The following is a 14936-nucleotide window of genomic DNA, read 5'->3' as shown; positions in this document are numbered from 1 at the left end:
TTGGGTGCCTCTCGATTTCAAGCAATTCCCTTGCCTCTTAAAATGGACTGCTTACGCTTTCCCGTGGGTGCTTTTGTTTGACTGTAACAAAACCTTGCTTCTTTTGTTGCTCCTCTTGTCAGGTGGAGGACAAGCAGATAAGTAGCTGACACTCAAAGGATTCTGTGCTCACAAGAGTTTAAAATCCCACTCAGGAGCTTTTTTTTTTAAATGTTTACAAATTTTATTTTGAACACTTAGAAATAAAAGTGTGGTATAAAACAGTAACTTGTGTATTTAAAAAGAAAAAAATTAAGACCAAAAAAAGAAGAGTAAAAGGCCATAGCTTAGCTAGCCTGGCAAGACACACCCAGTCAGAAAGTGGGTCAGCCATTTGTTCAGTCTTGAGTCCGGACTTACAAGCTTAGCTGATAGAAAAGGAGTAGGAGGAAATTTAGACTTTTCTATACCTAGTATTCACATATATATTTCATTATTACTATGTACCAATATTTATGAATATACCTAAAATATACTGTATTCCAATATACAATACATTCTGTATAACAATATATTTAGCTGCTAATGTGTTGCTAAGCCATATATATTATTCTAGCATTAAATACCTTAAAACTGTTACTTTACGTCCAATGGCACATATAACTAAGATGGCATTTGATTATGCACACTTGCTCAATGATGTGAATTCTAATCAAGTCAAGTCAATTTTTTCTATATAAATCTCAAGCAAGTCTCAAAGGGCTTTACTTACCTGCCCAATTGACATCCCCTGACCTTAACCCCACGGAGGGAAAGGAAAAACCCCATGTGGGGGGGAATGATAAACCTTGAGAAGGGACCGCAGGTGGGTGACACACCCCTCCAGGATGACCAGGCTGCAATGGATGCCAAGTTAGGTAGCATTTTTATGATGCTACGCAATGTTGGTTGAAATGATGTGCGAGTCAATCAAATGGAGCGCTGCAGGAAAATGACTTTAGTGGAGCGGGTCTTTGCAGTTGATCAAAGCTGTATTCTCCATAGCAACAGCTCAGAAGACGTGGACAGTTGCTGTATTTTTACAATCCTAAAATGGCATTTTTAATTGCAGGCTGAAGTAAAACGTTTTTTTGCACCACTCCAGACTATTATTTTAGGTTTGTATCGTTTGTATATCGTTAAGTGTCTTACACTAATTTAATAAAAACTGCAGATTGAAATTATTTGCTGATTAAAAATATTTTTTTAAAGCCATTCTTAAGGACTTGAGAAGCCTTGCCTGTTACCGTGCGTTGCAACAGTGCCCCGTGTGGCCACACGCGGCACTGCGTGACGTCGCGTCAGTGTGTGTGCTCGCGCAGGGCGCCTTGACTCGCCTGTCATCATCAGGAGGAAACTCCTCCTTAGCAGCAGACTGCGCGTTCCGTCGCCTCTCCGGTGCAATGGTCTCCTGGATCATCTCCAGACTTGTGGTGTAAGTCATTCATTTAAAAATAAATGATTTCACACGTGAGCGTGACGATAATTGCGAATTTGCTTCTTTTTGTCGCCTTTTGGAAGGCGACGTGCGATAGGCGCTTTTCTCCCTAGATTCTAACAGCACAGGAGGATATGTATTGTGTTTTTGTGTATGCATGTGTGTGTGACAAAATGTAACACAAATGTAACTCGATTGTATGAACCAGCGCGAGAGGAATGCTAGAGGTGGGCCCGTTTATTTTTACCAGGCGTTTAGTAGCTGCATGACGCTCTCTGGTGTTTTGTTATTGTTATAAGGACACATTAGCCAAATAAGCGAGGCACCGATGTGACTGGGCGGTTACTCAATAATAATGTGTTGATGTCCTACATTGGAGGGGAGAAAAAAAAAACACCAAAAGGGATGGGTCAGCCTTCTCAGGTTACAAGCAGTCATCTTACTGAAAGCATGGAAAGAATAAATCCCGACATGTTCATTGAAATATACACCCTCCCTTCCCTACCCCCACAAATTAAATAAGATATATTATTACTAGGGAAGCTTTTTTTAAAAAAAAAAAATCCTGCTATGAGTGCGCGCCATTACAAAGTAAAGGCTGGGTCGAGCCTGACAAAACAAGGCAATTAAATTTACATGAGTTTTCATTCACAATAGCCCAGCCCAAACGAAAGCCTATGTGTATGTACAATACACAAAATGGTGATCATTCTATTTGTGCTGAGTGCATGTGGGTCAGTAACTTGATCGGCTCGCCCTCAGCTGTTGGCCGGGCCACGGTGCTCCTTTAGCCGGGCCGCAGGTGTCTCCACGCAGGCTAACTTTGTCTCACTGGGGAGGGTGAGAGGGGGAGGAAAAAAAAAAACATGGTCTGACTAATTATGTAAACCTTTATCATAAGCGCTGTAACCTAATATGACGTCATCATGACGTCATTATGACATAGGCACATTGTCATAGATCATGTGTCATAAAGTCATAATATTGAGATGTCAGTGGAAATAGTTCTTCTATATCTTGCATGAGTTAATACTGCGGTGGGATTAACGCCGACTACAATGTTCACCTTTGCACAATTAATACATACTCTGTTCACGTATGTAGATTCATAGCTTTACATATTGTCTTAGTGTGAATTTCCCATTTTAATGTTGATTAAAATTTCTTTCAGACTTGTGTTTGGTACGCTATATCCTGCCTACTCATCTTATAAAGCCGTCAAGTCCAAAGACGTGAAGGAATATGTAAGTGCACAATGTTTTTACTTTGGTAACTCCTCGCATATTCACCGTTCAGTATTCACAAATGTATTTGTGTTCTGTCTGAAACGCTCTAAGATGTCATTCGAACATTGGTGTCAAGGAACTACGTTGAAGGGCTGCATCTCGATTGAGCTTTTTATGTTGGGGAGGAGATAAATTAAATTCAGTCTTGGTTGTCTTTGCCACTTGAGGATGTGCACTTAAAGTGTTTTTTTTTTTCAAGATTATATATTCTGTGAGCCATTTATCAAGACTAATGTTGTAAAATGTTAGTTTGTGCTCAGTTTAAACTATTAAAGCAATTCTGAACATTTTGGAGGGGCATTTCAGTCATCTGATTTTGTTTGCATGTGTCAGTGCCGTTCACGTTCATGCATGTAACTATCTACAGGACAACTTCACAACATAGTGTTATCAGCCATTGTTTTGCTAAATATTAGGAGTTGAACTTCCTTAGTGCCTGTATAAATGCAAGCGTGAGTACGAATCTGCATTTGTGCTCTGATCAGCTTGCATCGACTCCAGCTTACTCCAACCCGAAATGAGATGCGCAGTACAGTTAAGAAAATTGGTGCGTGAACGGATGGTTTTTCAATACATTGTACCGCTTCTCACAAAATTGATCTATTGGGATATTATCATCTGTAAAATATTATCCTCATAATGTGTCTTGAGCTACCCCGCAATTACACCACCACCTAATTACTGTAAACATCTGTTAGTCAATGTACAAAACAGGACATATTTTGTAACATTTTAAAAGCTTGTATGCATACAAATATTTGTTTCTCGTGAGTGCTTGGAGTGCTTTTTGGATTTTTCTGGAATCTACATTTTGCGACAGTGGGACTACTTTACATAATAACGCACCCATACTGGAATTCTCCGCCCATGACTCTGAAGCTCAGCTGGCTTAATTACTGGCAGTTTAAATTGTTTTTTTCTTGAACCTTAAGATATACCACTTTCTATCTATCTATCTAGCTATCTAGCTAGCTATCTATCTGTCTGTCTGTCTGTCTGTCTGTCTGTCCGTCTCTGAGTCCGTTCAGCGGGCTAGCTATTTTAGCTAGCTATCCATATCTATTATGTTCCTGTGTTTTAGGTGAAATGGATGATGTATTGGATAATATTTGCCCTATTTACATCTGTGGAAGTATTCACCGATATGTTTCTTTGCTGGTAAGTAGTCTTAATATGCTTTCATTGATATCATACATGTTTATTGGTTACACTTGTACAGGCTAACGCTAATAGTGTGGCTTCATGGCCACCCAACCATCATAATAAACGTATTGTTGAATGAATACAATTGAAAGTGATTGGGACCAGTAAGTCTCTTGACTGTGCGGGTTGTGTGTCATCACATTCACTCCAGGCTTCCTTTTTACTATGAACTGAAGATAGCCTTTGTGGTGTGGTTATTGTCGCCTTACACGAAAGGCTCCAGTGTGCTCTACAGGAAGTTTGTCCATCCAACTCTTTCCTCTAAAGAAAAGGTGAACATTCCCGACTTTTTTTGTTTTGTTTTGCCACTTCCTCTTGTATAGTCCAAAGTGAAGGAGAACACAACACACCCTACTTGGATTTACTTTGTATTGTTGATTCCCTTCATTAATACGTGGAACAAATGTGGAGTTGTGATAATTCACTTTTGCCGTGTTGCTATGTGTCCTTTTCCCTGCATCTGTGATGAAATGAGGTGTGTGTGTGATCAGAGTTGACTTAATCACGCAGCTACAGTTGTCACGCAAAGAGGCACAACGTGTTTTTGTTTTGTGGCTTGTCCCAGGATATTGATGACTACATCTGCCAAGCCAAGGACAAAAGCTATGACACGCTGGTGCATTATGGGAGAAAGGGGCTGAATGTGGCCGCCACCGCTGCAGTCATGGCCGCAACAAAGGTACTGCTGACTATGAACGTATTTTGTTCTTTGTTCTGACATCAAAGTTTAAGTCAGGGTGTCAACTATTTGCTGTGGGGCAAAATATTGATTTTGCTGTGTATATTTTTGGTATCTCTTACAATACAATACTGATAAAGCTGAATTCAATGTTGATGTTGATGTTTTTAAAAAAATATGCAAATGTGTAAAATACGATTTTGCCTTGAGATACGAGTGACACGAGTCGTAGGGCAGCAACGAATATTTCAATAATCAATTCGATGATTGTTTTTTTGATTAATTAAAGAATTGGGTAAATTTCATTTCCATCCCGATATTCAATTTGACAGTCCAGAAAATGCACAAATATCAATTAATTATGATTCATTTACCGGTTTGGTCTGTAATGTGTCAGAAAATAGGTCCAAAAAATATTCGTTTCCAACGAAAACTTTTTTTTTTCCCTTCCGTTTTCATCGAAGTTACAGAAATGTGACAACATTTCCGATTGGGAAGCAAAAAGTTTGAGCATTTGGACAATTTTAAATGGAAAAAAAAGGTATCTACAATTAATCGATTATACTAGTCAGTGATAAATTTTAATCCAAGAAGGCTTCATGTGGCCCAACATTTATTTTTGTTGCTGATTTCAAATAGTTTTTCCTTTTTTTTAGCACATTATTTTTTGAGATATTTTAATTTTTTGCTTTTAAGTTTCCCCGATAAGAGCTTGCGTAACACAGATTTGATCAACCAATTATTTTAATTGTTACTAAATATATAACATTTATTATCGTTGTTATTATGAAAAACCTATATGCTCGAGGAAAAACAAAAAATGAATCTTGAAAAGTTTATTTCAGTCACTGATTAAGATGTGTCATAATTTTTTTTAACCAGCATCATCAAAAATAATTATCGATAAATTTGATCATCAATTAGTTGCCGCTCAATCTATTAATTGTTGCATCTCTACTAATGAGTGTTTCTAGTTATTTTTTTAATTGGGAGCAAAAATATAGAGAAGCTTTTTAATGCTAAGTTTACTTTCAAAATAAATATAAAAAGATAATTACACATTTTTTATGTAAAACAGCCAAATTTGCCTTAGGAAAGTCCTCTTAGCTTGATGTTAACAAACGCTGAATTATGCCCAATTTTTTTTCATGTTGTATTTCATGGTTATTCCTATATGTTTTTAGAAAATTCAGTACAATACATGTTTTTTTTTTTTTTGGTAGATGCTGAAATGGATTCTTATATGTCATTTCCATTTATTTCAATAAGGGATAGATGCGTTGCGAGCGTGGTCAATGAATTAATACTCGTAATATTTTTCGAACATTTGTGTGCGTACATTTTCCCCAAACGGTAGCATCATATGAGTACACTTGAGTACAATGACAATAAAGGGATTTCTGATTCTGATTCTGATTCTGATGCCAGATTGCTTTGGATCTTGATTGTGAGACAAATGGCACATTCTCGCCTAAGGACAATAAACCTCCTAACATGCATGTTTATTTTTTTTTTTTGAATGTTGAAGGATACAGAATACATGGAGACTAACCACGCAAGCGCATGGGCATCATATTAACACGACAGGTCACAGGAGTTTCTGAGACAAGATTTGATTTTGAAACCAAGAATAATCATTTTTGATTTTTCAAGATACTTATTTTATATTTGCTTTTTGTTTTTAAATAGTTTTAAATTGTTTTAAGAGCAGTTTTTGTTGAGTGCAATATAAAAGTGAAGCTCAGTAATTGTTGTGTAATAAAATAAACTACAGTTCTCAAATGCCTGTTTGATCTTCCTTCCTCTGAACAAACGTACAGCAATATTGAAACAAAAAAATGAACCCCAAAAACTCGTAAAAACAAAAGACATTTTCACTATTGTTAGTTTTATGAACGTAAGATGAAGTTTGCGTAAACATTTTGGATAGCAGCTCCAGTATGCTGGAGGACTTTGTGTCTCTCACGACTTTCTATTGAATAGCTGCTCTATCGTGTCACAGGGCCAAGGAGTTCTCACGGACAGGTTGAGGAGTTTCAGCATGCAAGATCTGGCGGCGTACGAGGTGGACGCGGCCAGCTCCACCCAACCAACGAGAGCGGAAGCCGCAGCTCAGCTCCGGGCCCGCACCATGATGCGGAGCAAGTCTGAGAGCTACAACAAAGGTGAGCAGATCACTAAATGTTGCCACTAAATGCAAGGGTGGGGAACCTGCGGCTTGCGGGACTTTCATGGCCCAAAAGAGTGTTTAAACTACTTCGAAATACTTATAAAACCTGAGAGGAATTGTTTTTGAAAAACCTGGAAAACATGCGACTCATAGATGCTCATAATATTAAACATGTGTTCCATTGTTGCATTCTATTCTTTGTCATAAGTTTAGTATGGTCTTTGGACGACTTCACTGAATTAAATCTGAAACGGCCTCTGATTAGAATAAAATTCTCCTCCCGTAAAGAAACTTTAAAACAGTCCAGATTGTATTACAAAGAAGCCCCATTTATCATGAGGCCTCATCAGAAATAGGTGAAAATCTGCGATATTTAAAGAAACTATTTTGTTGTATATCTCTTCCATACACTTAAAGTTACTTATTAAGAAAAAATAACATTAATTTTAACCCCCCCCCCCCCCCCCCCCAAAAAAAAATAAATGAATAAAACCTCTGAAATCAGCGAGCTTGTTTGTGTGCACCTGTGCCTGAAAGTGTCGGACAGATCTCCCAAGTTTCTGACTTGTCATTACGAGTTAGATCTTACTTTAAAAAGGACATTTGAAAAAGACAATTAAACCTTGTATATTTAAACACCAAAGTACTGTCATTACAAAAATCCGCTGTCTTAATCATTACATAATGAAAAACCCCATAGAGGGCAGACTTGTGGAAATTAGCACAGATGTTGTATTTTTTATTTTATTTTTTTTAAATATTTTTCCAACAATCTCTACTTTAGCACACATGGAGCAGCAACCCATAAGGTAGGAATAGTCACAGGCATACTTTGCTTTCTTCATACTTCCAAAATCCCCACTTTGCAGGAAAACTCCATTTTGTTTTTCATCGGGAGCATTCCATTGACAAAGAGAGCAAACCAATTAAAACACTTTCGATTGGTCAATAATTTGTAAAAACAATGCGCACACATCTCTAATTTAGCTAAATGTCTCACAGGAGGTTTTATCCCAATGTCCGCAATACATTCTGTTGTATGGGGAACAATGACTACGAGCAGGGTTTAGTTGGGGGACCTTCTCCGCCTCTTCTTCTTGTTTTCCTTCAACTATCACGCTATGCTGCATGTCTTCCACTCGACCTCAGTGCTGCTGTCAAAATATCTTAAGGCCGTAGATATTGTTCAGCTGACTCTTCTTTCCTGAATGCCCACTGTTTACAACTGCCCCGAAACGTCTCCCCTGGCCCGTCTTCCTGTTTTGGAATCGACAAGCGTGTCCTGTGATAACGCTCGCAAGTACAGTAGCTGCTTGGGGGATGTGTTCTTTATGCGATATCAAGTGAACAATGTTTTTTCTTTGACACGCCTGTTCTATTTTTTCCATCTGCTATTTATTCATGTGCTGCTAAAATAAGACAGCAATGCGATGTCTTTAAATATAAGTGCAGGCAGGTAACATTTGAAACGATGATGTTTGCGTCATCATGGGCCAAAAATTTAGACAAGACACTTTACACCTGCCGCATTGTATAATTTCTTAGCACTGACCTTTGTGGAGTTTTCATGTTGTCCCCGTGCTTGACTGTGTTTTTCTTTTTCCTGGGCTAAATATAGCTCCTCCCCGGCATATAAAATTTTGTCTCTCAATTGAGATGTATCACTTCAACATTGGCACCATCTTTTGGCATCACAGGCGAGTCTTCCAGTTCATAGCTGAGTGTAGGTTCCACGTTAAAAAAAAAAAAAGGTTGCAAAAAGCAAATAGGTGGGGGTTCACTGTACGTGTTAGAGGTCAACCAGCAGACTTTTTTATGTAGTCACACAAAAGTTATGGATTGGATTTTTTGAATGACATCATTCATACTTTTTCTACTTTTTACTGTTCGTTTTAGTCAGAAGGGCGTGCAAAAGCACTTTTGCTTCTGTTGTAGTTGAGGCGAGCTTATTTTGCAAGTGATTGTCACGATACTTTTGGTCTCATTTTTAGTCAAATATTCCCCAACACGCCAACAGGAACCGACCACCTGTCGTTTTCAGCGAGGTGTGTGTTATTCATGCCAAAACACATAAATGGCCATTAATCATCTCCAAGCTACACTTGTCATCACATCGTGAAAAAGTTGACCAATTGTTTTAAATACGTTGTGGTTGTCTTGAGCATCTCTAGTTGTCTTTTGTATTACTCTTGTGCTTGTTTTCATGAGATGGTGCAAGTGTACCAATAGGTGACATTTGTTTGTGTTCATAATGCATTTTAGTCTTCATGCTGACGGGATGTTTTCATGGGATTAGCTGCCAATAAGAAAGTTACTGTCACACGTCCTCAAAGGCTATTCTTAGTTGGCCATAAATGTCAGCAGTGGTTTCACTGCTCGTGCTCAATGTCATGAACATTGAAAGACATTTGCATTGCTGCAAATTCTTAATCACATCGTACCTTTCTATCTGGCCTCATTGTTGTTTAGACTCACTTAATTAATATACTCAACTTGAATGGTGAAAATAAGATCCATCTCGCAATTATACACGTCAGAATCCTTTGTCAGGTCAGTCACTTGTAAGTCGATGGCAGACTTGATAATTCACCTCCACCCCCTTTATAGATTTTGACATGAGTGACTATGAGGTGTTGGCATTAAACCAAAGGGAACCAGAGGAGTCGCTGACACCTGATTCCTCCCCACGCTCCACACCTTCTCCCACTCCTCCAGCTCTGGAGGAGGCAGGGGAGGGAGCTTCAAACACGCCTCAGCTCGGGCTCGTGAAAAGAAAAGCTCCCGAGGTACCCACACTGCCTGGTTACTACGAGTGCTCAGCTGCTGCCTGTCTCTTAACACGCTCCCATGCGCCTCGAGAGTGCTCATTCACTCACCCAGTGACTTTTTTTCTTTTCAATTGTTTGAAAATGCTGCCACTAAATAATCTTCATGCTTCAGTGCACCTGCTGCAGTTAACACTTTAATCACTCATGGTGGATTACAACAAATTGGACTTGTTGTTCAATGTGTGACTGCATCTGGAAATGTGGCACGTGAAGGCCAAGAATGTTTTCATGTGGACTGAATAAGTACGCTTCACCACGTAATTGTTTTGAGTATCATGTTTGTTTTAACAATTTGAGAGAAGCTGTTAAGCAAACCACTTGCAAGTATCTTTAATTTTCAAAGATTTAGCTGGAAATTTACATTTGTAGAACATTTTATGAATCATTATTATGGAAACATTCCTGACAATATTAAAGATGAGTGAAAGACATCGATGTAATGATTATGTGTTGATCCTGTAAAATATGAAATATTCAATTTTCATTTAGGGCACTTGTTGAATTACCTGGAAATTCAGCATTTTAACTCCCAAAATGATTGGAAATACTACATACAATATTACATGAAGACAAAACGACTTTTGACATACATTCATTTCTATTGACGATTTGAGTTTTAAATTAACCCAACATGCATGCTATAATCTACGGAAGCGTATTGCATTCACTTGGAGAAAAAAATCCTGTTTTTCTGAGTTATTTTGGAAGGGGGAGCTTTGTTTTGTTGAATGTTTTTTTTCCTTGTCTTCCTGATTTATTTTTCTGTTATCTTTTTTTCTCTTTTAAATAAAAAAAAATCTGAAAACAGGAGAAAAAATATTTTGAAAAACATTTTTTTCATAAACAAAAAAGATATATATTCTGAAAAACCATGTAACCAGTTTCAGTGTTTTTGATTTATTTTTTTTTGACCTCCGGACTCTAAGTGTCGTCTTGCAGACTGGCTAATGGCGGACTACCTGCCGCATACCTACAACAGAAAAAAAAGAAATTCTAAAAAAACAGAAGAAGAAAAAAAATCCCCAAAACAGGAATAAAATTATTCAGAACCAAAAAACTCCCCAAAACAGAAATAAAATTATTCAGAAAAAAACAGGAAGAAATAATTCAGAAAAAAATATTTTAAAAAAATGAAAAAACAATTTTAAAAAACAAATGCCCCACAAAAAAATTACTCTGGAAAAACAGGATTAGTTTTGTTTTTCCATAAAATTCAATACAATTATAATTACTTAATAATCTCTCTCTCCCTCTCTCTCTGGTTTTTTCAATATTGTCACTAAGGTATCAAAATATGACTAAATATATTTTTTTTTATTTCTCATTGTTTTTCTTGTGTGTGTGTGCGGGGGTGTGGGTGTGTGTGTGTGTGTGTGTGTGAATAGGAATTTTAAAAATATATTTTTTGTGCCAGAAGTATTTATGAACGTGCTATATTGCAGAGAATTTGGACCCTCAAGTTTATTAGATCAGTGCAGGGAAAAATGCTCCTTTAGGAAATGTACATCACCAAATGGCAAGAATGAGCTTAGAGCTAGAAGTAATAATACTTTAAAAAAAAAAAGAAAAAAAGAACCATCAAGTGTTTTTCTCTGCATGTGATCATGTGGTTGATGTTTGCTTTTCTCCCCATAGCCTCCTCTTAGAGTCTTAAGGCCTCTCACGAGATCCAGGAGCGCTGTGTGTTCCAACACGGAAGCCATGTGAGCGTATGGGCCGTGCACATCGACGCCTCCAGCTGCCTCCAGCCTGCTGCTACACGTAATTTTTTTTTAAAAAAAGAAGCTTACGTGACTGAAGCGGCACTGCTTTGGAATTTGGTTTTACCAAAGTGACCTGTGACAACCTGTCTATTTGATAGTTACGATACAGCATTGACAACAAATGAGAGCTTCAGGCAGATCAGACGAAGATAGAAGTCATTATGTGTACAGAGTTTTTTTTTTCTCTGTCAGGTTTGGTTGGGCGCTTGCATGTGTGTCTGGCCATGCAGTTTTAGTTTTTTGTGCTAGAGAATGTACTGCACCTCGCTTGTCTACAGTAAGTGTAAGTCGCCACGGTCAAATGCACGGCTGCTGTCGTGAACGTTTTAAAAGTGGAAAGAAATCTGATCTGAATCCTAAAAAACAGCACGTCATGAAAAGTCGAGCAGCTGTGGCTGAATTATTACCTCTAGTAAAGCCTTAATGAGAGACGTCAAGTAATATAAGTACAGTTAGGGCCACAAGTATTTGAACAATTTTCAACATGTGATTGAAATGTCTGAAGACTGTACGTCAATTTTATACCTTTGACAGGTTTCACAAAAATATGGGCTTTACCATTTCGGATTAGCCATGATATGCTGGCAACACACAGGCTCTTTGGGAAAACGAAAGTGACTGTCCTAATATTTCTGGACCTAACTATTTCTAAATATTGTGTTCACATTAATTCATTTTGCACCGTGTTGTAGTGGTGCAACACATCACATAAGTCACTTATTGGATCGCATCACGGATTTTGAGTCATGGATCAGATCGTTTTTCAGATCAGCCATTAAAAAATATATATATATAAATAGAACTTTGTCTATTATTTTATTATAGTTTATGATTAATCTAGAAAACACTTTTGCTTATAAATACAAAAAAATCAACTCCACATTTAATTTTGCATGCAATTCAAGGGCACACTCCCTTCCTTAAATATTGAGAGTGCATTTCCAAGTAATCTCGGTCCTCAATATTGAGGGGAAAAGTAAACCGAGGAACGGCTGTTGAACTTCCAGCCGGGCACTTGTTGCTAATGCTAACAAGCTGCTAGCCACGAACGCTGGAGACGGATACAGTGACGGCGTAATTAACTCGCGGTTTTTTGGCGTTCTAAATTAGCGACTGAGTATAATTTCGGGATGGCGCAGTGTTGATATTAATGGCATCTATGTAATGTCAATTAAAATTGCGATAAGTCAAGCCGAAAGGTCGAAGACGGAAGTCATGGTGGCCGTTACGACGTGTGGAGGGCCAACCCCAAAGTAAAAGTTAACTAAAGCTATTGCATTGGCGTCAATGACTAAATGCATTATTTGGTGAGCTTTATTTTGAAGTTAGCCATAGCGGAAGCAGCGTGTTCGTTGAGTATGTTTTGCAGCTTCCCTGACATGTCTAAGTGGGGGACAAGAAACATAAAAAAATATTTTATTGACCCCAACTTGCCAAAAAGTTCTTATACATGCGAGTGACATGAACCACGATGGTTGCCTTAATGTGAACGCGCAGTTTGTTAGTTTTTTCACCAAACATTCCGCAGATTGTGCCGTGTCAGAACCGTGATGCTTGATCCATATGGATCACGGTTCAAAGATGATCCGTTGCTACTCTGTAGTGAATAGCAATCACTGCCCCCAATTCTAGATACGGTCACAAAAAAAAGCGTCATGCATAGATGCATCTCGATAAATATTGTTTGAAAAAATTCAGTGGTCAAAAAGTGGGTTGTCAAGATTTCACTTATCAGTAAATCACGATAACGCTTCTTTTTTGCAATTTTGTTTCAGTTATCCATTGACAGATATCAGAATTTGATAGGCTGTGTCATTTTTTGTAAACATTCCCTGTCCATTAATCACCAATTAACATTGGAGCAGCATTGCAAATTAAGTGCAACCTGGCAAGAAGGGTTTTTTTGTGTCATGCTACAGTTCAGCGACAGTTTGGGATGCTTTATGGCCTTCACACTGCTACAATGTATAGTTCAATTTACAATATCCATAGCCTGCTATTGACAACTCTGTTGAAAACAACTCTCGGAGCAGGTATTCGTGCAAAGCCAGGGCAAGTCTATACGGAGGCTTGTGCTGGATCAGCAACATTAGCCCGGTTCAGAGGATGGTTCAAGGAGCGAAAAAGCTTCACCTGTACGAACTTTAGGCTGTTGAGCATCAAAATCTTCCTATTGAACACTGCTGGTGAGCCATGGGAGAGGAAATCACATTGCTTACAAACCCTGATGGCCTCACATCTGTCTGAATGATTCCTGAAACTAAATAGTATCAAATGGCCATCTGCAGTGTTTGTTTTTTTTTTTTTTAATTCTATATGACTTCTTTTTCTCTGATATTGTGATTTATTGAGATGCACCTGTTCAGTATATCATGAGATGCCCAGTGTCTTCTGTGGGCGGCGTCACGGTTGTAATAGTCACTTTCACAGAGGGGTAAATGATTTTGACAATCCTTTTTTTTGGGTCATTTCTTAGGCCAGATCATGCAAATCAAAATATAGCATAAAATATAGTTAGGCTGTGATTTCTCTTAGTGAGCATCTCTACTGTGGAATTCTTGAGGGAGATTTTGCAGATTACCAATCTCATCACATATACTGTATGTGTTTTATGAGGGGCTGCCTGGAACATAATTTAGTATTACTGCTCACGCACATGTTAGTAAAAGATCACACAACTGAAATACACTCATGTACTTATAACACATCTATTATACTGACTTGCTCAAACAGATTATACTAAAACAAGCATTTAAAAATTTGGGGAGTATTTCATGTATAAATGGGCCCTCATAGTGTTTTGTCTTCATTTTCTTCACATGATGTTACTGAGCCTCGGGCAGCATCAGTCTCACTGTCAAGTTTTTGAGGCGCACAGTAGTTTTTTTGCTGTCATCACTGCATCTTTTACGTTGAAACAATAGCTTCTCAGGTACAATTGTCTTGTTTACACGTCACGTCATTCGCAAGGATGTTGTAAATACACTCGCCGTTCACATTGAGTATCCTTTTGATGGCTGTGATTTAAAAAAAAATAAATGGGAAAATTGTTTTTCGGCATTAGTAGTATCAGTATTAGAAGTAATTTTCTTGCTCCTATAAAAGGTGGATAAGTATGTGCTTTGACCAAAAGGGTCACCATTGCATGATAATTCTAGGTATGGGAACCACAGCCCCTAAAGCTTTATATCTGGCTCACCACTTGTTTTGAAAAATAATTTAAAAAAAAAAGGCCAAAATGTTTAACCAAAAATGCTCAAAATATACAATAAATGTATTCCATCATTGCTTTATAAATGTTCATAAGTGTCGTAAGTCCCTGCAGACGTCATAAAACCGAAAAGTCGCAGATAAATAAGGTTCCCCAGCCCTGCTTTAGATGGAATTCTTATGTGAATTAATGTGAATCTGTCAATGATTATTAAATGCTTCCACTTTGCAGGGTTATCTTAACAGTTTTTGTTCTGGCAGGCCAGAATGACTTGAAACTGATTTGTGCTACATGTAAAAGTAGCAGCAGTGATGTGACGACATGCCAATAAACATGAAGC

General features: G+C 38.0%; 1 protein-coding gene across 2 annotated transcripts; it reads left to right on the top strand.

Annotated features, from left to right (window-relative positions):
- The first annotated feature begins 25 nt into the window (after positions 1-25).
- Positions 26-14929, top strand: reep1 (receptor accessory protein 1). 2 transcript variants are annotated; one of them, XM_088318034.1, is made up of 8 exons: positions 26-1453; positions 2628-2700; positions 3824-3900; positions 4097-4217; positions 4511-4624; positions 6627-6789; positions 9402-9580; positions 11258-14929. In XM_088318034.1, exons 1-8 carry the CDS (start codon positions 1422-1424, stop codon positions 11327-11329), a joined length of 831 nt encoding a protein of 276 aa, XP_088174160.1. In that variant the 5' UTR covers positions 26-1421; the 3' UTR covers positions 11330-14929. The 2 variants fall into 2 exon arrangements, with proteins under 2 accessions (XP_088174160.1, XP_088174169.1); XM_088318043.1 differs by having other exon boundaries at positions 1379-1453; positions 4122-4217.
- Positions 14930-14936: the final 7 nt, after the last annotated feature.

Source organism: Idiotropiscis lumnitzeri, chromosome 1, assembly GCF_059441095.1.
Source record: "Idiotropiscis lumnitzeri isolate Australia: NSW breed Sydney's pygmy pipehorse chromosome 1, RoL_Ilum_1.0, whole genome shotgun sequence".
NCBI classification, from domain to species: Eukaryota; Metazoa; Chordata; class Actinopteri; order Syngnathiformes; family Syngnathidae; genus Idiotropiscis; species Idiotropiscis lumnitzeri.
The sequence above is the reverse complement of the archived record's forward strand: the minus strand, read 5'-3'. Positions and strand labels throughout refer to the sequence as shown.

Bases quoted from the DNA above. Each gene is read 5' to 3' on its own strand.
- reep1 (XM_088318034.1), top strand. From the start codon at position 1,422: ATGGTCTCCTGGATCATCTCCAGACTTGTGGT. The intron at 1,454-2,627 runs GTAAGTCATTCA...AATTTCTTTCAG, and splicing joins ATCATCTCCAGACTTGTGGT to ACTTGTGTTTGGTACGCTAT. The intron at 6,790-9,401 runs GTGAGCAGATCA...CCCCCTTTATAG, and splicing joins GTCTGAGAGCTACAACAAAG to ATTTTGACATGAGTGACTAT.